Source organism: Oryctolagus cuniculus, chromosome 11 (genome assembly GCF_964237555.1).
Source record: "Oryctolagus cuniculus chromosome 11, mOryCun1.1, whole genome shotgun sequence".
In the NCBI taxonomy this organism is placed as follows: Eukaryota; Metazoa; Chordata; class Mammalia; order Lagomorpha; family Leporidae; genus Oryctolagus; species Oryctolagus cuniculus.
This window is the reverse complement of record NC_091442.1, coordinates 9155483-9176603: the sequence shown is the minus strand read 5'-3', so window position 1 is coordinate 9176603 and position 21121 is coordinate 9155483. Positions and strand designations below refer to the sequence as shown.

The window sequence follows — 21121 nt, the reverse complement described above, 5'->3', positions numbered from 1 at the left end:
TATTAAATGTTTTTAACTGGTATTTTCAGCTCATGTTGGGGTTTACTGGGACCTGACCCCAGCAGAAGCCTCCAAACAAGGGGGACCGAACGTGACGTCCTGGTGGACCCCAGAGATCCAGAAACAGGGTGAGCGGCAGGGAGGCTGTATGTGTGATGTCCACACGTTCGCGTTGTAACACAGGAGACGCACAGCGCCTCCACACCCACTGCCTGGCCCATCAGGTTCTTTACCTGGGTAGCAACAGTTGAACGTCCTTTCTCCGAGGGTTGCCGTCTGTTCCCTCGACTCCGAGGCACGGGCAGTGGGAGGGGCCTTCTCAGCGTCGTCGTTCTCCGCAGAGGGGCAGGCTGGTCTCGGGACCTCATCATCTGCTTCCGAGGCTGAAATCAAGGTATGAAGTTTTACTTAATTTCTCAAATAGACCTGCCACGCAAGTTTTAGGCTATGTAGGTTTGAGCTTCCTTTCCATCTCCCTTCACCCACCTGCCAAAAAAACTTCTTAAAAATCCAAGTGTTGGGGCCAGAGCAGTGGTGTGGCCAATAAGGCCATCACCTGCAGTGCCAGCATCCCATATGGGTGCCAGTTTGAGTCCCAGCTGCTCCACTTCCGATCCAGCTCTCTGCTATGGCCTGGGAAAGCAGAAGATGGCCCATGTCCTTGGGCCCAGCATGGGAGACTTGGAAGAAGCTCAGGCTCCTGGCTTTGGATCAGCACAGCTCCAGCGTTGTGGCCATTTGGGGAGTGAACCAGCAGAAGGAGGACCTCTCTGTGCCTCTGCCTCTAACTGCCTTTCAAATGAATGACAATCTTCAAAAAGAATCAAAGTGATGCATGTTCCAGTTAGTCTTGCACACATGTTCTGAGACTTCCAAGAATGGGGGGACAGAGAGATGCACTAAGACCATCGCAAACAGCTAACACAAATAACTCTCAGCACTTAAAGCACCATGAAGACCGAGCTTTTATAAAAACAACTTCTAATCCAAGTAACTTCTGTGAAATGAACTGAACTTGAATTCCGAGACAGTGAAGATGAATCTCAGAGCCAACTGCGAGGCCGGCTGCCATGGCAATTGCCACGAGGCTACTGGAAGGCTCATGCTTGATTGTTGTTTTGCTCAGTCCAGGGGACAGGTTGCAGATCAAAACCACTGTTTCAACAAATAATGCGAACACAGACAGAAGAAGGGAAAGACAAAGATGTAAAGACACCCATCTGCAATGCAGGAGCTTCATTTGGCTCCAATTTCAAGCATACAACAAAAACCTTGTGTGCAAAGGAAGCAATCAATAAGGTGGAGAGACAACCCACAGAACGGGAGAAGTATTTGCCAACCGTGCATCCGATATCCAATCACAACAATCCAGTTAAGAAAGGGACAAAGGATATGGAGAGGGATTTTTCAAAGGAACACATGGCCAATACATGGAAAAACGCTCAGGATTATTAGGGAAACGCAAACGAAATCCACAACGAGGAATCATCTCGCTGCACCTGGAATGGCTATTATCTAAAAATCAAACACCAAATGCTGGCAGGTGTTTGGAGAAAAGGGTACCCTTGATTCACTGCTGGAGGGAGTGCAAATTAGTACAACCACTATGGAAAACAGTATGGAGACTGCTCAGAAAACCGGAAGTGGACTACGTGATCCAGCTCTTCCCGCTCTGGGAATAACGCCAAAGGAAGTGAAATCAGCATACCAAAGACATACCTGAACTCTCATGCTGCCAGGGATGCAGCTGGAACCTCTACACACAGCACAGCCCTCACGAATGAGTATTATGGGGACCCAACGTTAACAGAGCTGAGGCTGAGGAAGCCTGCACTAGTCCTGCTCCATGTTTGCTCCAAGTGCGATCCCCACAGCATCTAAATAACAGGTTAAGTTCCCCAGGCCTGCCCCTAGCCTTGAAGACTTGGGGGTTGGGGCAGGAGAGTTAGGACAGCACCCAGGAACCTGCATGCTTCAAGCTCTCCCTGGGTGACGACCTCACTGTGCTCCCATGAGCCCCCGTGACCCTAAGAGTGGTCCCTGGAGCACCAGCCTCACACCTGGGAGCTTGTTAGCGCTCAGGCCCATCCCACACCTACAGGGTCCATCTGCATGTGGGCAACTTGAGGAGCACAGCCCACAACAAGGGGTTCCCAAATACAAAGACATCAGAATCATCTCGGAGACTGTTTAAAAACACGGGAAGGGCGAGGCCAGCATTGTGGTGCAATGGGTTAAACTGCGCCTGCTTCCCATCCGATGAGTGCCGGTTTGAGTTCTGGCTGCTCCACTTCTGATCCAGCTCTTGCCGACTCTCCTGGGACAGCAGCAGAAGATGGCCCAAATTGCGTGGGCCCCTGACACCCAGGTGGGAGGCCTAGATGGAGTTCAGCTCCGGCCATTGCAGTCATTTGGGAAGTGAACTCCCTCTCATTGCAACTCTGCTTTTCAAATAAACACATTTAAAAAATGTTTAATAGAGGCCAGCGCCGTGGCGCAGGTTAATCCTCTGCCTGAGGTGCCAGCATCCCACGTGGGTGCTGGTTCTAGTCTCGGCTGCTCCTCTTCCAAACCAGCTCTCTGCTATGGCCTGGGAAGGCAGTAGAAGATGGCCCAAGTCCTTGGGCCCCAGCACCCACGTGGGAGACCTCGAGGAAGCTCCTGGCTCCAGATCGGCGCAGCTCCAGCTGTTGCGGCCATCTGGGGAGTGAACCAGCGGGTGGAAGACATTTCTCTTTTTCTCCCTCTCACGGTAACTCTAGCTCTCAAGTAATATAAAGAAAATCTTTTAAAAAAGATGTTTAATAAGAAGTAAAACCACACAAGTGGCTGGATTCACTGCTGGCTCTACTGGGGTAGACCAGTAACTTCTTCATTTCTAACAAGCTCCCCGGGACACTGGTGCTGGAGTGGGAGCTGCCCTTTGAACACTTCTTCGGGACAAAGACATCGGCTCGGAAAGGACACCCCAGGTCACGGGGCTGGCCACCTGCAGCTGACCGCAGCCCACATCTGCCCCACCCACGGTGCCTCGCAGGAAAACGCCAGCAAAGCCTGACTCTTCAGCAATCCTCATGTCAAGAAAAGAAAACCAGTAAACCCTAGAGAGTTTTTCACCACATAGAAGCCACGAAGGCTGAAAACTAAGACCCAAATGAGGTGCAGTGTGGAACACAATGGGTGAGGGAACCGATTGGGAAGCAGCAACACATTCAGATTCCAGTTCCACCCTTTATTAGCTGCGTAGCCCAGGACACGGGCACTCATTCCCATGGCTGTACAGTCTCCAGACTTAGGAAGACCAGACTTGCATCAGCCTACACTGCCTACTTGTTACCAGTTTCATTGCTGTGCGCATCCACTATGTGTGCTCCAGGGCTACCAGGAAGGGAAATGCTTGCTTGCACTGCAGACTTAACAGGCAAAGGGCAGGCAGGTGGGTTAAAGCCGGCAGAGACGCACATCCAACAGGAAGCATCAACCAGGGAGAGCCCGAGAGGCTGCGTTGGGGCATCCCAGAACCTTCCTCCAGCTTTAGACAGAGGCTGTTGGGAACCCAGAGACACCCAGTCTGGCAGTGGAGGTGAGCAACACGTGACTGTCAGAAACCAGGGGCCCCACACTGTGGCATAGCAGGTAAAGCCGCCACCGGCAGTGCCAGATTCCCACATGGACACCGGTTTGAGTCCAGGCTGGCCCACTTTAGATCCAGCTCCCTGCTAATGTGCCTGGGAAAGCAGTGGAGGATGGCCCAAGTGCTTGAACCCCTGCACCCACATCGGGGATCGGGAAGAAACTCCTGGTCTCGGATCAGCCCAGCTCTGGCTGTTATGGCCATTTGGAGAATGAACCAGCAGATGGAGGATCTCTCTGCCTCTGCTCCTCTATCCTTCAAATTATATATATATAATTTCAAAAAACCAGTTCAGCAGCCTGAGCAGTTTAACCCCTTGGTGTGCTGAGGTCCTTGTCCTGCCCCTTTGTTATTTCATTAATGCTGACAGCAAGCCTACCTTTTAACAGTCCCATTATGCTTCTCTCCAAGAGAGACTTGGGTTTCAGATTATGTGGCCCACCCTCACAGCTAAAGAGGGGGCCTGCTCATCCTCACAGAACCAGGGTTAAACACATCACTTGGAAGACTGCTCCCTCCCCCCTGCCCCCACCCCGGGTTAGGAGGCACACTCCTGGGCCGCATCCTGCTCCCAAGAGGGCACCCCCAGTTCTCCCAAACACACAGCACCTGTCCCACAGCCCGTGCACCGGGCACAGCCCCACGAGGCACCTTTCAGCGCTGCCTGCAAGACTAATGAGCAGCAAGGCACAGCGACTTTCAGCTCCAGCCTGGGTCTACTCAGCTCTCCGCTACCAATGCTCCTGCTTAACACAGGGCCCCAACAGGAGCCTTCCCCGGCCCTGCCACCTGAGCAAGCTTTAGAAACGGCTTCAGGACAGCCTGGTTTGGACCACTGCCTACCCCCACCTCCGCGGGAAGGTGTGCACACCGCAGTCCACCCGGCCGGCCCGACTTCTGGAAGCTGGCTCCGAAGACGGCACAGCCTGCGCTCTGCAGGGTGAGCCTGGGTGGGGACCGGGCAGATCTCCCTCCCCGAGTTCAGCGCCAGCAAAACGAGGGCGAGCAGAGAAAGTCGGGCTGAAGCTCTGCTCTCCACTTCCCGCAGGAGTAAAGGGCACCAGCAAGGCAGGGGGATGCGCAGGAGAACCTCCCGGGTCTTTGAGCGCAAGCCAGCGCCAGGGGAAGCGCCCTCCAAGGCCAAGTTCTCCAACGCGCCTCTCCCCCTGGCTCGGATAAGTGGAGGCTCGGTGGCCAAGGGGCCTTGGGGAAGCCCTGGAGTCTCCGTCCCACGTGTCCACCTCCTCGGCCTGGGACCACGTGGCAGCCAGGCTGAGCCGCTAGGTCCGACCGTGTCGTCGCCAAGTCCGCCGAGTAATAGCCAGGTCTCTCAAGGGCCCGGCAGTGCTCCACGTGCAGGCTGACCGCCCCCTGGCCCTGGCACGCTCGGGCCCCGCCACCGGCGCCCGTCTGCTCTCTGCAGGTGTTCACTTGAAGGTGCCGCCTGGGTGAAGCCGGTCGTAGCCCCTTCCCCATCCATGCCTTCCTGGCTTAGTTGGGTCTCCCCCTCGGGTAAATGGAGCGCTTCGTCTCTCCCGCGCCTCTGGACCGGAAGCTCCGGGGGGCTGGGGCTCGGTCCTGGTCGCCCACCGCGGCAGCCGCCCCAGAACCTACCCGGGCTGGCACCCGCCGGGAACTCGCGCTTTCTGCAGATAATCCCACCCTGCGCCGGGACAACCAGGGCGAGAGTGCCTGCGCACCCAGAAACAGCCCCCAAGGGGGTCTCCGAGCACTCCGCCAGAGGGTTCGGAGGCGACCCCTCGTTCACCAGGGCCTGGGGGTACTGGCTGGGGGCACCCACGGTGGGAGGGGGAAGGAGTTTAAAAGGCAGGATCCTGGGGCACCCCAGCAGAGTCCCAGAGCCAGAATCCAAAGCGTCGCCCGCCTTTCCAACGCCCCCTGCCCGCACCGTGGACGCGCGCGGCACCCCCAGCTGCGCCACTCACCCGGCTCCTCCGCCACCTGCGGGGCCGGCGCGGCGCCCTGGCGAGCCAAGCGCCTCTGCTTGGAGTCGAGGTGCTGGGGCTTGGCTTGCTTTCGCCGCGACATGGCGCGCGGCCGGGGTCCCCGCGCGCGGCCGACTTCACGCCGCGAACCGCCGGAGTTGAGACATTCGCCCGGCTGCTCCAGAACGCGCTCGCCCCGACGATTCGGCTCCTGAGCCGCGCGGAGCGATTTATCCCGAGTGCTGACGGCCGATTGGCCCGGAGCCAAGACCTCCGGGGTCCGGTGCGCTTGGCCGCCCGCGCCGCGCCCTCCACGCGGGAGCTCGTTACCGACGCGGCCGCCCGGGCTCCGCCCCAGACCCGCTGCATCAGAATCTGCATTTTTAACAAGCTCCCCAGGTGATTCGCCTGCGCGTTAAAGAGGGAGCGAGCGCGTCTGCATTTTAACGAGCTCCCCAGGTGCCTCGCCTGCCCATTAACATTTCAGAAGCGCCGCGCTCCGGCAACTTTCCCGTGCGCTCGGGTCTCCCGGGAACTCGTTAAATGCAGATTCCGCCTCCGCGGGTCCTGGGCGGGGCCCGAGCGTCTGTATTTCTAACGAGCTCCCAGGTGCGGCCGCAGCTGGGCAGGCCGCGCCTTTGGATTCGGGTTTAATTGGTCTGGGTTGGGACCTGGGCCTTGGTGTGTTTTTAAAAAGCTTCTCGGGTCATTCGGATGCGCAGGCAAGGCGGGGGTGAGCGGCTCTCCACCTTGGCCGAATTTACAATTTAAAGGAGCCCAGAGCTGCTCCCAAGTGCGAGGTGGCGACGGGGGCGGGCTGGGGGCGGGGGGAGCCACCATTCCCGGAGGAGCCGGTTAAAAAGGCAGATCTGAAAGTTCTGGAATCTGCATTTTCGCGCCGCGCCCGCCCCCTCGCCGCGTGAGTCGAGTGCACGGTCGCCCAGGTCCCGGAGGACCGAGCTAATTGGCCTTCGTGCTCAGACTGGCCGGGCCCCGGTGAGACCCGAAGGGTGATCGGCGCCCATGGGGGCAGGAACGACGCCTACCTACCCAGGTGTTCGCTTTCTTCACCTGGAGGCCGGGGTGTGCCCCAAGCTTGCCTGAACCTGAAAGTCACGTGGGGGGGGGGAACCTAGTTACGAAAAAGGCCCGGCCTGGGAGGCCGCTTCCTGGCCCGCGCCGCAGGGCAGGTGTGCGGGTGGCGCACGGGAGAACGCGCCCGGGGGGCCCGCGTCGCCAGCCCCCAGCACCTGGCCGCCTCTAAGGCGGAGCCGCTTCCCTCGGACTTGGGGCCGTTTGCGTCGTCTGAGGTTAACTCTCCCGGAATCGGAGGAAGTTCCTACAGCGTGTCGCGGCAGCTGCGGGTATCCCTAAAGCCATCTGGAAGCACCCAGGAAATGGGCCTGTGTCCATGGGGGCTCCTTCGGGGAATGGCCCCGAGGAATACTGGATAAACGGCGGACCGGGACCCGGGAGGAGGGGGTGCGCCGGGGACCCCCTGCCCCGCGTGCGGCGTGCGTGAGTTTGCATTGATGCGTGTGTGCCCTTCTTTGCCCACGTGCACACCGTCGGATCCGTCAGTGCCTGGTACCTGGCATGGCATCGTTAATGATCTGCTGGTCTACCTGTGGTTGCTGGATAAACCGCGCCTGCATCTCTCCCTGCGCCCATTTAAATACACATACTCCCCACCCCCCGTATCTAAGTATTCCTTAAAAAACTACAGTTCTAGGGGCTGCTGCTTGGCGTAGCGGTTCCGCCGCGCCTGTGGCGTCCAGTCCCAACTGCTCCACTTCCGATCCAGCTCCCTGCTCAGCAGCGAGGATGGCCCACGTGTTAGCCCTGGAGGTTGCAGCTAACTGGGGAGTGAACCATCGGATGAAGGTCCTCTCTTCTCTCTCTCTCTGCCTCTCCTCTCTCTGTGTAACTCTGACTTTCAAATAAATAAATCTTAATAAAAAAAATAACACCGCGGCTAGTTCCTCTGTTCTCCGGCACTTGGAGCTTTGCAGGACCTCTCTGGGGTTCAAGAGCGTTAACCGGGATGGGACAAGAGATTCTGGCAAAGTCATCACACCAAGTGACACTGCCCACACTTGGTATTCCAAGTGCCTTCATTTTTGCTGTCTACAATGATACAAAATTCTATCTCACTTGGTCTTGATTTGCATTTTCCCTGAATATGAAATCTTAGCAAAAAACAGTGAAAATGAAGTATGATTTCCACAAATATAACAGCTATGTTATGCTTTCCACAAATGTGTAGTTTTACTTTTGAAAGGGTTGTTTTGTCAAATGTCCATTCAAAGTGTGAGTCCTAAGTTAAGTTGATGATCAGGTTATGTTGTGATGAGTTGCTTTCAAGGACCACAACTGAAGAGCTAGAACAACATACATATAGCCCTGCTCAGTGAGAGCAAAGGATCATTGGTTATGCTTCGTAGGTCAGGATCCTCCCTCCAACCCCAGTCCTTAGGTACAAATTGGCTACTCTTTTGCATTTAACTCCAGCTAATACAAGGGGGCCTTCAGAAAGTTTATGGAGAATGTGTAGTGTGAAAAAAACCATGGCTGAACAACTTTTTTTTTAACACCAGAATAAACTTATTTTAAATCCATTTTCCATGAACTTTTGGAAACACTCCCCCAAAATTTCATCTTTCCTGATACTAAACCGGTTTTTTGTTTCTTTCAAATTAAACTGAAGAGCGTGCCTCACCATATCTTAAACAGATTCCAAGCCCACAGACGCAGTTTCTTAAGCTGTTTAGACAGGTTAGAGGATTCTGCTAAGTCTAAACATGCAGCAGGAGTTTCTAAGGGTGATGGACAACTTTGCATTGCTTCAGCAAAAATGTCCCATATCAAGAGAATCATGGGGGAATGTGCATTCCAAGCTCTGCTCCAGTCATGTTTCTCTTGGAAACTGGCCACTCCTTTATTTTTTCTGTATTGGCTTGATTTTTTTTAAAAAGTAATTGTTACATAGCTGCTTTCTTCACAGAGAAAATTTTCAAGTTTTGTCATTTTGTGGGAAAAACATGGAGAATCTCTAATTTCCCCAGGTCGTAAGTATTTCTGACAAGAGAGAAACAATGCACCTCTGTGCACAAAACATCTTCCCGTTGTTGCAGGCTCCTGGCACCTGTCTACAGGTGTAAGGTCCTAACTGACAGTGGGCGCTGGAGGCAGCCTGGCTCCAGGACTTCGGGCGAACCCGAGCCAGCTGCTCTGTGGCCCATCTCATTAATACAGCGGCCCTGTTACTACAGGGAGGGTGCTGGGAGGGTGAATGAATGTGTGCAAACTGCAGAGAACAACGTCTACTACGGAGGCAGTGCTCACGGAGGGTCCACAGTTATAATATTAGGGCACGCGTTATAGTCGTCCTTCATAGTGGCCAGCACTCATCTAGAATCGGTCATTCCAGCAGCCAGGCACTCACAGGAATCATCTTGCAGCCAAGAGGCCTGTGGGGCATGACTCAATTCTTCTGAGTCGCAGAATTCCCACCCTCGGGCCAGCTTCCTTCATTCCACGCAGCCACAGAGTCAAGCTTGCGTGCTTTTTTAAAGAGAAAGAAATAGATCCAAACACAAAAGCGGTCTCTGTCATGGGTCTCTCGGGTGTGAGTACCCTGTCCTGGTCAGGTTCTCCTAAGCCAGGTGGGCTAACTTCTGTCATTCCACCCTGAATGCCAGAACGGACAAATGAATGTTTACCTGGATGCAAATGGTTCCCCAAAAGGCTTGGAAAGCCAGACAGGAGCAAAGCTGCTTCTTCACCGGGACCTCTGCCAGTTTGCATTTATTTGTTCCTCTGATAAGTGTTTGAGCCCACACAATTGCCTCACTTAATGGTAGATGCTGGAAATAGAACAATGTCCAAGACAGAGTCCAGCAGGGCAGTCAGAGAAGTGACTAATGAAAGAACATACAAGGTCATCTCAGAGAACAGCAGGGGACATGGACAAAACTGGGCAGGTGCGCGGTCACCTGAGTTTGGCTATAAATGATCCCTGTGTTAAAACACGAAAGTAATAGCCAGCCATGGGCAGAACCAGAGAGAGAGCATTCCTGGGAAAAGAATACGTTCGGTGTGTCTGAAGCACAGACAGGGAATTCAGGCCTATGGTTCCTAGAAGAGAGAAATACGGCCTACGAAAATGTGCGAATTTTCCAGCTCACTTATGATTGCATAAATACAAGTTGAAATAAAGTGCGCTGCTGTTTTTCACCTGTCTGAATAGAAAGGATTAATCAAACACACATGCATGCTGAGCTTGACCCAATTATTCCAAGCCTACCCTGCACAGCTCAAACTCGTTGTGCGTGAGAATCACCTAGGGATCTTGTTAAATGCAGATTCTCATTTCAACTCTTCTCAAACTTGGATGTGCAGAGGAATCACCTGGGGACCTTGTTACATGCAGATTCTGGACAACAAACACAAGAGGCATCAGCCTCGGTGATTATAAAGGGAGGAGTAGAACAACCATGAATTTCCTTTTACCATCCATCAGATCCATAAAAACTAAGAACATGGCCAGCATTGGTTGCTAGCAAGAGTGCAGGGAGCTGGTCTCGTATTGCATTGCTGGGCCGGGGGGCGGGGGGGATGGGGAGGGGAGTGTGAAGGTTTACAGCCACTGCAGAGGGCAATTTGGCAACATCTTGCCAATGACCTGTCAATTCTACTTTCCATCTATTTTCCAGAGGAATATTTGCACACTGGACAGAGGGGACTATCTGAGGATGTTGGTTGCAACACCATTGTCATAGCAAAAACATCCAGAAACAACCTTGGGGTTGGCATTGTGGAATAGCAGATTAAGCTGCCACCTGGGACACAGGCATCCTATGTGGGTGTCGGTTCAAGTCCCAGCTGCTCCAGTTCTGATCCAGCACCCTACTAATGTGCCTGGGAAGGCAGTGGAAGATGGCCTGAGTAGTTGGACCCCTGCCACCCACATGGGAGACCTGGATGAAGCTCCTGGCTCCTGGTTTTGGTCTGGCCCAACCCCAGCGGTTGTGGCCATTTGGGGAGTAAACCAGTGCATGGAAGATGCCTCTCTCTCTGCCTCACCTTTCTCTGTAACTGCCTTTCAAAGAAAAAAGAAAGACAAATAAGTTAAGTGCCCAACAATAGGGGGTGGCTAGTGTGAACTGAGGTTAAGCCATACCATGGAATAACAGGCAAGAGAAAAATCATCAGCCAGAGTTACAAAGAGAGGCATAGCGAGAGCTCCAGGATATACTGCAGTAGAGACAAAAAGCAGGCTCCACATGGGTATATAAACACATATTCAGATCCACCTAGTTTTGGATGATAAAATAGATATGCATGCAAATTCCAGGAAGGTAGCACTGGAAGAATACATCCTAGTTACAATTTAAACAAGGTTGGGGAGAGGAGTAGATTGGGAGAGGACAGATAGGAAAACCTAAATTTTCTTGGTGTGTATGTAATTATGAGAATATCATCCTTAGTACTGCTTAAGGTTGTTTTTTGTTTTTGTTTTTTTTTTTTTTTTTTGAGATTTATTTACTTATTTTACAGAATGACAGAGAAGGAGAGTCACAGAGAGAAAGAGATCTTCCATTTGGTTCACTCACCAAATGGCTACAATGCCTGGGGCTGAGCCAGGCCAAAGTCAGTAGCCAGGACCCCATCTGGGTCTCCCATGTAGGTGGCAAGGGTCCAAGCACTGAAGCCATCTTCTGCTGCCTTCCCAGCATATTAGCAAGGAGCTGGATCAGAAGCGGAGCAGCTGGGACTTGAACCATATGGTATGCTCATATAGTATGCTGGTGTTGCGGCTTAACCCACTGTGCCACTACAGGCCTGTTTTTTTTTTTTTTTCTTTTTTAAAGGGAATAAGGTGAGTATTTGGTACAGTGGTTAAATCACCACTTGGAGGCCGGTGCCGTGGCTCACTAGGCTAATCCTCCGCCTTGCGGCGCCGGCACACCGGGTTCTAGTCCCAGTCGGGGCGCTGGATTCTGTCCCGGTTGCCCCTCTTCCAGGCCAGCTCTCTGCTATGGCCCGGGAGTGCAGTGGAGGATGGCCCAAGTGCTTGGGCCCTGCACCTCATGGGAGACCAGGAGAAGCACCTGGCTCCTGGCTCCTGCCACCGGATCAGCGTGGTGCGCCGGCCACACTGCACCGGCCGCAGCGCACCAGCCGCGGCGGCCATTGGAGGGTGAACCAATGGCAAAGGAAGACCTTTCTCTCTCTCTCTCTCTCTCTCTCTCTCTCTCTCACTATCCACCCTGCCTGTCAAAAAACAAACAAACAAACAAAAACACCACTTGGAATACTTGCATCCCATATCAGAATGCCTGGTTCAAGTTTCTACTACTCTGCTTCCTGTCCAGCTTCCTGCTAATGTGCACTCTGGGAGACAGCAGGTGAAGGCCCAAGTACTTGAGTCTCTGGACTGAGTTCTGTGCTCCTGGCTTCAGCTTGGCCCAGCCCTGGCTGTTGTAGGCATTTGGAGAGTGAACCAGCAAATGGAAAATCTCTGTCTCCCTGCCTTTCAAATAAAATGAAAATAAACAAAAAATTATTTTTTTAAAGATTTATTTTATTTGAAAAGCAAAGTTACAGAGAGAAAGGGAGAGGAAAGGTTTCTATTCACTGGTTCATTCTCCATATAGTGTTAATGGCCAGAGCTGGGCCAGTCCAAAGCCAGGAGCCAGAAGCTTCTTCCAGGTCTCCCAAGTGGGTGCAGGGGCCCAAGCACTTGGGCCATCTTCTGCTGCTTTCCCAAGTGCATTACCAGGGAGCTGGATCAAAAGTAAAACAGCCAGGAATTGAACTGGTGCCTATGTGTGACGCTGGCACTGCAGGTGGCAGCTTAACCCGCTATGCCACAGTGCCAGCCCCAATAAACAAAAATTTTAAGAAATAGGAAATGTATTCACATACTACTTTATAGTTAAAAAGTATCCATTAAAATTAATAACTAAATAATAGTACTTTTATACAGTGGAATAAATTCTATGCAACCATAAGAAAGACTAATGTAGGGACATGTGTCTGGGCTAGCAGTTAAGACAACGCTCGGACGCCTGTACCACGCACTGGAGTGCCTGGGCTCCATACCTGGCTTTGGGTCTTGACTCCAGCTTCTTGCTAATGTGCACCCATTGCACCTGGGCAATGACTCAAGTAGCTGGGTTCCTGCCAGCCAGAGTGGAGATCTGGGTTGCACTCCTGGCTCCCACCTTTGGCTCCTTGGCCTTTAAGGGCATCTAGGGAGGGAAGCAAAGGATGGGAGCTTGCTCTGTTTCTCAAGTAAATAAATAAAGAATAATGCACGTCTTCTATACGCAGTGATGCAGAATCCCCTTCAGGATATACTGAAATATCCCTACAACAGAAAGTATATGACTCTTGTGTGTATAGCTGTATATGGCTGTATATAACAACAGGAATTTGTGAATGAATGGGGGACTGCGGAACCTGTTGTCCCTGAGGTTGGGGACAGAAGTGTTTGTGGTGAGGCTGAACAGCTGAGAGCCTGCTACAGACTATTTGAAATCTAATAACACCTGACCTACATACAAGAATGTGTACAAGGGACAAAACAGACACCCATGGAACACTGGCAACTTAAGAGCTAGAACATTCTTCAGCCACGAAGCCCCTCCCCTGCTTTTCCTTCCTCCACCACCTTCCTCCGCCAGCTCCAACTTTGTCACGATTATTGAAGAGTTGTTTTGTCACTTAAACAATCTGTTGCTCAGTTCTTTTTTTTAAAAAGATTTATTTTATTTATTTGAAAGACAGAGTTACAGAGGTAGAAACAGAGAGAGAGGTCCTCCATCTGCTGGTTCACTCCCCACATGGCTGCAACGGCTGGAGCTGCGCCGATCAGAAGCCAGGAGCCAGGAGCTTCTTCCAGGTCTCCCACACAGGTGCAGGGGCCCAAGGACTTGGGCCATCATCCACTGCTTTCCCAGGCTACAGAAGAGAGCTGGATCGGAAGTGGAGCAGCTGGGACTAGAACCAGCGCCCATATGGGATGCCGGCGCTTCAGGCCAGGGCTTTAACCTGCTGTGCCACAGCGCTGGCCCCTGCTACTCAGTTCTGCCTTTTTTCCGACCTTGAGTGTTTTTCATTCTGTTGCTTCTTTAAGTGTGTGAGCTTCAACACATTCCGTCTTCACCTCCAAGGCTTATGGGTAATCTCCACTTTGGAATTCACGGGCAACGGGGTATGACCGTTCTTGCACAGATTTCCTGGCCGTGCAGGTCGGAGTCCCTGGCTCCAGGAGCTGCACTGAACAAGGTCCCTGGGTGCCCTGTGCGCATGTTGCATTTTGAGGCACCCTGGAATCAGAGTCTGCATTTAACCAGGTCCCTTGGTGATTTTATGCTCGGTGCCACAGCATAGGCTCACACTCAACTTTCTTAGGAAATGCCAAAGTACACCCATTTCCATTTCTATTAGCATACAGTACTTTTTGAATTTAAAAGAAAACTGATGACAAAGTCACCAGGGCACAGTCTTCGTGAAAAACAGAAGTCACCATTGCGCATTTGCTACCATTTCCTCCACTGTGTCTGTGTCCTCACACGCCAACCGTGTCTCCCGCATGGACTAGAATCTGTTGGGCGATGCAGAACGGGTCCCGTGTTCATAGAGAAAACAGCCTCCGGTTCTCCTTCTGCCTCCTACAGGTCTGGGAGCCCCTGAACCAAGGGCTTGGTCTCTGAAAACGGGGCGTGGCAGGCCTGGGGCGCTCAGGTGTCCCAGCTGCTCCGAGGAAACTTTCCCTTCCTTTGTGGCAAAGATGGGCTCACCCGGCCGACCTGGCCCGGCATCACCTTCGGGTCTGGTAACACCTCCATGAGTGACATTTGCTCCTGGGGGCACCTCAGATCCATTCGCTCATGCGCTTAACAACATTCCCTGGGCTGCCACTGGGGACGGCTGTGCTAACTTCTAGGGGTGCGGCAGGACGACAAGTGAACAGTCGGTGATAACTCAGGGTGATAAGGAAAGCCTCTTCCAGGGGTGCATCGGGCACCCTGACAGCGGAGGCAGGGAGGCCTTGGGCCGGTAAACAAGTGACGCCAAGTGGCCGGCGCTGTGGCTCAGCAGGTTAACCACCGTCTGCAGCGCCGGCATCCCATATGGGCACCGGTTCGAATCCCGCCTGCTCTGCTTCTGATCCAGCTCTCTGCTGTGGCCTGAGAAAGCAGCAGAAGATGGCTCAAGTGCTTGGGCCCCTGCGCCCACATGGGAGACCTGGAAGAAGCTCCTGGCTTCAGCCTGGCCATTTGGGGAGTGAACGAGCAGATGGAAGATCTCTCTCCCCTCTATATGTAACTCTGACTTTCAAAAAAAAAAAGTGAGGCTGAGAGGGTTTCAGGTGAGGGACAGGAGGTGAGGAGATGGGGGTTGAGAGACTTCAGCCTGGCTGGAGCTGCGGGGATGCAGGAGATGAGGGGGAGGGGTTGGGGAGGGAGGGCAGGCAGCCTATGATGCAATCACTCCCATCTTTCCCTGTGCAGTGCTCTGAATATGTGTCCCCCACTCCCCAGATATCATGTTGGAATCCTCACCCTCACAGGGATGGAGCCGTGGCCCAGAGGCGGGGCTTTGGGGGAGGTGATGAGGTCATGGGGGTGGAGCCTTCCTGAACCTATCTGTCTGCTTGCAAAAGGGGCCAGAGAGGGGCCACTGTCTTGGCCCAGCCGCTGCCTGCAGCACCTGCCTGCCGGTATCCCAGGCATCCCATATGGGCACTGGTTCAAGTCCCAGCAGCTCCATTTCCAATCCAACTCCCTGCTAATGAGCCTGGGAAAGAATTTTACAGTAGAATCACAATGACTGTTTTGGTTTTGTTGTGCCAGGCATGCTGGAGACGCACTGGTGAGAGACACAGAAGTGACTGCAACACTTACGTCTTCAGCCATCCCAGGAGGCCCTACTGTGATCCTGTCTTTAGTTACACTGCTTGGGGTTCTTGAACAGAGGCCCCAAACCAGACTTGAACAAAATACTAGGTTTATTTCTGCTGGACGAACCTCCAAAAGATCACCCGAGGACCTGTCTCTTTCTAGCTTATTGCTCTGCTGTTTCCTCTGTGTATTCCTCAAGGCAAAGACCCACATCACCGACCCAGCCACCGGGAGAGGAAAGAGGAAGAGAAGAGCAAGCAGCGCCTTTTACAGAGGTGACCAAGAGTGTGTGTCACTTCCTGGTTGGGTCCCATTGGCCAGAATGTAGTCATGTGGCCAAAGGGAGGCTGGGAATGTGGATTCTCATTGGACGGCTGCACGACCAGCTAACGCACACACACACACACACACACACACACACACACTTGATTATTAGAGCTGCCACTGAATAGGACTACACTAATTGACATCCTATGTGCCAGGTATAATGAGGGGGCCGGCGCTGTGGCTCACTTGGTTAATCCTCCGCCTGCGGCTCTGGCATCCCATATGGGTGCCGGGTTCTAGTCCCAGTTGCTCCTCTTCCAGTCTAGCTCTCTGCTGTGGCCCGGGAGTGCAGTGGAAGATGGCCCAAGTGCTTGGGCCCCTGCACCGGCATGGGAGACCAGGAAGAAGCACCTGGCTCCTGGCTTTGGATCGGCACAGCGCCAGCCGTAGCGGCCATTTGGGGGGTGAACCAACGGAGGGAAGACCTTTCTCTCTGTCTCTCTCTCTCTCTCACTGTCTAACTCTATCTGTAAATAATAATAATAATAATAATGTTATAATGAAGGCACTGTTGCTACTCCTGTTATACAGAAGAATAAACTGAGATTCAGAGACGTTAGGCCACTCATCTAGGTCAGATATCTAAGAAGATTTGGAGCAGGTGTTTGAACCCAATTCCATTTGATTTAAACAACCCTTGTGCAGGGGTAGGCACTGTGGTGCAGGGGGTTAAGCCACTGGTTGGGATCCCATATCCAAGCACTGGTTTGAGTCCCAGCTGCTCCACTTCCAATCCAGCCTCCTGCTCATGCACTTGGGAGGCAGCAGATGATGGCTCAAGTGTGTGGGTCCTTGTTACTCATGTGGGGGACCCAGATGGAGTTCCAGGCTCCTGACTTTGGCCTGGGCCAGTCCTGACTGTTGAGGAGTTAACCAGCAGACGGAAGGTGTCTTTTTCTCTCTGTGTCTCTTCTTCTCTCTGTTGCTCTTCCATTCATACATAAATAAATAAATCTTTAAAAGAAACAAGGATTGCATGGGGAGTGCCATAGACAAGTTTGTCCTTCGGTGAAAACAGTACTGTCCACAAATTTAAAAACAGAGGGGCAGGTGCTCCGGTGCAGTGGGCTAAGCTGCTGCTGGGGTGCCCACATCCCATGTCTGAGTGCCAGTTTCAGTCCAGCTTACACTTCCAATCCAGCTTCCTGCTAAGGCACACCCTGGGAGGCAGCAGGTGATGGCTCAATTACCGGGGTCCCTGCTACCCATCTGGGAGACTCAGATGAAACTCCTGGCTCCTTGCTTCAGCCTGGCCTATCCCTAGCTGTTGTGAGCATTTGGGGAGTGATTCAGTGGATGGAAGATCTCTCTCTTTTTTCTCTCTCTCTCTCGCTTTGCTTTTCAAATAATAAAAATCAACCCTAGGCCGGCGCCGTGGCTCACTTGGTTAATCCTCCTCCTGCGGCGCTGGCATCCCATATGGGTGCCAGGTTCTAGTCCCGTTTGCTCCTCTTCCAGTCAAGCTCTCTGCTGTGGCCCAGGAGGACAGTGGAGGATGGCCCAGGTGCTTGGGCACCTGTACCTGCATGGGAGACCAGGAAGAAGCACCTGGCTCCTGGCTTTGGATTGGCACAGCGCCAGCTGTAGCGGCCATTTGGGGGTTGAACCAATGGAAGGAAGACCTTTCTCTTTGTCTCTCTCTCTCTCACTAACTATATCTCTACCTGTCAAATAAAAAATAAATAAAAATCAACCCTAAAAAATGAAAGCAAGGTAAGAGGGAAGAAATCCAGGGCACATGTTGGGCACATGGGTTAAGGTGCTGCTTGGACACTTAGATCCTATATCAGATTGCTGGTTCGAGCCCCAGCTACTTCACTTCCAATCCAGCTTCCTGCTAAGGTGCCTGGGAGATAGCAAATGAAGGCCCAAGCACTTGAATTCCTGCCACTCACATGGGAGACTAGGACGGAGTTCCTGGCTTCTGGCTTTCACCTGGTCCTGCCCCAGCTGTCGCAGCCATCTGAGGAACGAGCCAGAGAATAGCAGTTCTCTCCTCTCTCTCCTCCCTCCATCTCTCTTCATCACTCTGTTCTTTCAAGTGAAGGAATAAATAAATCTTTAAAACAATGGGAAGAAACATTATAAGCACAAATACTTTTCCCCGACATATCTGTGTTGAAAGTAATTTAAAGGTAGCATTGTAGGGGAAGCATGGCTTCATTCACCCAAATACTGAGCACAACCACTCACTAGGAAATCATAAGCCGAGGGTGTGCACGCGGAGCCCACCACATTAGGCAATGTTTTCTACGTAAGACCCTCTAATGTCAAGGCTTGCACACGGTCCTCTGTTTCACTGTGGCCCTGAGAGGTTTACTCCTGGGCGGCGGCGGGTGTGTGTGTGTGTGTGTGTGTGTGTGTGTCATCCCATGTGTGTTCCTCTCTCCTTGGCGGTCGGCTGCTCAGGGCACCTTTTTCCATGACAGAGCCTTCGAGAGCGAGGAGAGGCACCACATCCTAACGCCGCCTTAGAGCACCTCTCCCCATCAGGCCCACTAGCATCCCACCGACCAAAATGAGCCACAGCTTTGCCCCAAATCAGTGGAGTCGGGGAAGCACTCCCCAGCGGGAGGCCAAGGCCGGGGAGCAGGGGGCGAATGGAGTCCCCTCAGGACCGCACTCCACGTGGCTGCTGCCACTGAGTGGTAACCATGCCACGCAGACACCAGACAGTAAATTCTTATCTGAAGTGTGACGGGGAAATCCAAACTCTGGCCTGTGACTTGTTCTTTTTCCTAAAACTGGATCTGAGGTGAGACCGGCATTGTGGGACGGCAGGCCAAGCCGCCATTTGGGACGCTGGCAGCCCACATCAGAGGGCCAGTTTGAGTGCTGGCTGCTTGGCTTCCAATCCAGCTCCCTGCTAAGGCGCCTTGGAAAGCAGCAGATGGCCCAGGCGCTTGGGCCCCTGCACCCCCGTGGGAGACCCAGTTTGGAGTTTTGGGCTCCTGGCTTGGGTCTGGCCCAGCTCCAGCCACTTGGGGAGATGGAAGATCTCTCTCTTCACCCCCCCCCCCCACTACTTTAAAATCAAACTTAACAAAAATTAAATAAATAAATAAGTTGGGCCCCGCCTCGTGGTTGTCGCGGCGCTCTACCGCGAGGGGGCAGCACTGGCCGCCCTTTCCCGGCCTCAGCCTCGCCGCGTGCGCCCGAGCGTGGTGCGGGCGCGGGCCCCCTCCCCAGACACGAGCCGCCGGCATTCCCCGAGCAGCGCCAGGCTTTCCCTGTGCCTTTTTCCTTCCGGCGGCCGCGGGGGCCGGGCCGCCTCGGACGCCGCCCGCAAGCGCCCGCTCCTGGCTGTGGGCTGGGCGGCTGCTGCCCACGGCCGCTCCGCTCGGCGTCGCCCGCGCCCTCCGGGGCCCCGCAGGCCTCGGCCAGGCGCCCCCGGCCCCCAGCGGGGTGCACGGAGCCTGACGACCTGCGGGTCTGCCTTGCCGAACTGGGCGCTGAGGGCAAGGACCCCTCCTGCCCCACGCAAGCAGCGGCTTCGGGACGGAGGGGGCTGCCGTGGCGGTGACCACGACGCGGGGCGCGGGTGGCAGCAAGAGGTGGGCAGAGCCCACCCTCCTCCGCCTCCCCTGCTCCTCCTCCTGCGCTGGCCTGTTTCAGGATTTGTGTCCCCGGGCGCTCCCCTCTGCCCCGGCTCCTCTCCTCTGTGCACACGGCTCCCTGTTCCCCACATCCCTGGCTTTGTTCCAAACAGAACACATCCCGTTTATAACCGCAGCGCCACCGCCGGCCCAGGCCCGTGCCCCTCATTGGCGCGACCCCCCACTCGGCCACAGCTGCATAGCCCGGGTCCGCTTTGGGGCCCTGGATGGTGTTCTGTGACTGTCCCTCACTGTAGATGCCACAGGGCAAGGTCACCCAGTAGGTGTTCAGTTAACTTCCTGCACATAGTAGGTGCTCAGGAAACACTGAAGCGACAAATGCGCTCCATGAACGTCCACTGAGCCCCTTTGTGGCGGGGTGGGGGTGGGGGGTACCGGTCAGAATCAGCCTCTCAAGTTTGGGAGAGAACACGGGAGCGCAAGGATCAGCGCACAGAGGGTAAGCAGCAGCCGAAGGCAGGGGCATGGCTGCGCCGGGCTGAGGCCACAGGGCTCCTGGCCGCTGTAGGAAGCTCCATACGTGTGTGCCCCAGAATGAATCCACACGTGAGGTGGTGACACCATAGCAGCAGACGACCGTCTCCCTCGGGCCTCCCTCTTCCTAACAACTCAGTTACACCCAACTCCACCTTCCACAGCCATTGATGCGCCTCCCAGGGAAAGACAGCGGTGGAAAAATACAGCCCAAGATAAGTGATGGTCATTACTGCTCAAGAACCACCAATGAGCATTAGAAACTGAACTACTTAATAAATTAACTCTTTGAACATAGTGGATAAAAATAAAGCAAAAAAAAAAAAAAAAAAAGCAGAGACTGGCTCAAAGGAGACAATTCTAAAGTACTATTTTACTTAAAATCTTTGTGTTCATAAAATCTTGACTGTCCTAACAAAATGTGTTTTAAAAATGCGAATAAAGACACATCCACGCGGCTAAGGAAGCGCAGGTGCCTGGGATGTGTGTATGGATGGACCTTTTCTCCTGCAGATCCCTGGTTTTTCAGAGTTGGTCATGGGAGGCCATGGGTAAGTGCTTAGCAAGTAACTAGGATACAGTCCGTGCTCAATAAATGTTAGTTTATTAGAAATCAGGAGAGCGCCGGCCACGCTGGCACCCTTTATAATCCTGAGAGGGAAGCATTCTGTTTCCCTGCCACGTGCTACAATTTTCATACTGGCTACAGGGCTAGATCAGTGGGCTCGGCTTTGTGTGTCGCACAAGTGTGGACCAATGCACCTGGCTCTCCTAGATTTCCAACATGGGGTTCTGGCCGCACAACAGGGGTTCATCACTAGACGATTCAAGTCAGACCCCAAGTTGACTGGCTGCTGCCTACCTTCCCACTGCACTCGCTAACGTGGTGATGATCAAAACAGCTCTGAGGAGGGCTGCCCAAGAGCTATGAGTTACTGTGACTGACAGTTACAGCTCAACAGGTAGCAGATGTTACAATGAAAACTCATGAAGGGGGCAGGTGCTGTGCGGCAGTGGGTTAAGCCACCGCTTGGGATATCCCCATTCCATATCAGGGTGCCCGGTTTGAGGCTAAGCAACTCCTCTTCTGATCCAACCTCCTGCTAATGCCCCTGGGAAAGCAGCAGATGATGACGCAAGGACTTGGGTTCCTGCCACCTGCATGAGAGACCCAGATGAAGCTCCTGGCTGCTGGCTTCAGCCTGGCTG

The 21121-nt window shown here is 53.5% G+C and overlaps 1 protein-coding gene across 2 annotated transcripts in view; it reads right to left on the bottom strand.

Annotated features, from left to right (window-relative positions):
* ZFP64 (ZFP64 zinc finger protein) overlaps nucleotides 1–21121 on the bottom strand; it is an 84823-nt gene that overhangs the window by 13823 nt on the left and 49879 nt on the right. The window contains exons 1-2 of one of the 2 annotated variants that reach the window (XM_002720883.5): nucleotides 5581–6308; nucleotides 234–383 (exon numbers count right to left, since the gene is read on the bottom strand). In XM_002720883.5, the coding sequence (XP_002720929.1) occupies nucleotides 234–383; nucleotides 5581–5683 (253 nt within the window). In that variant the 5' untranslated portion in view covers nucleotides 5684–6308. Of the gene's footprint in view, nucleotides 1–233; nucleotides 384–5580; nucleotides 6309–21121 lie in introns of those variants that run through there. The other variant, XM_051832673.2, reaches the window with a different exon arrangement.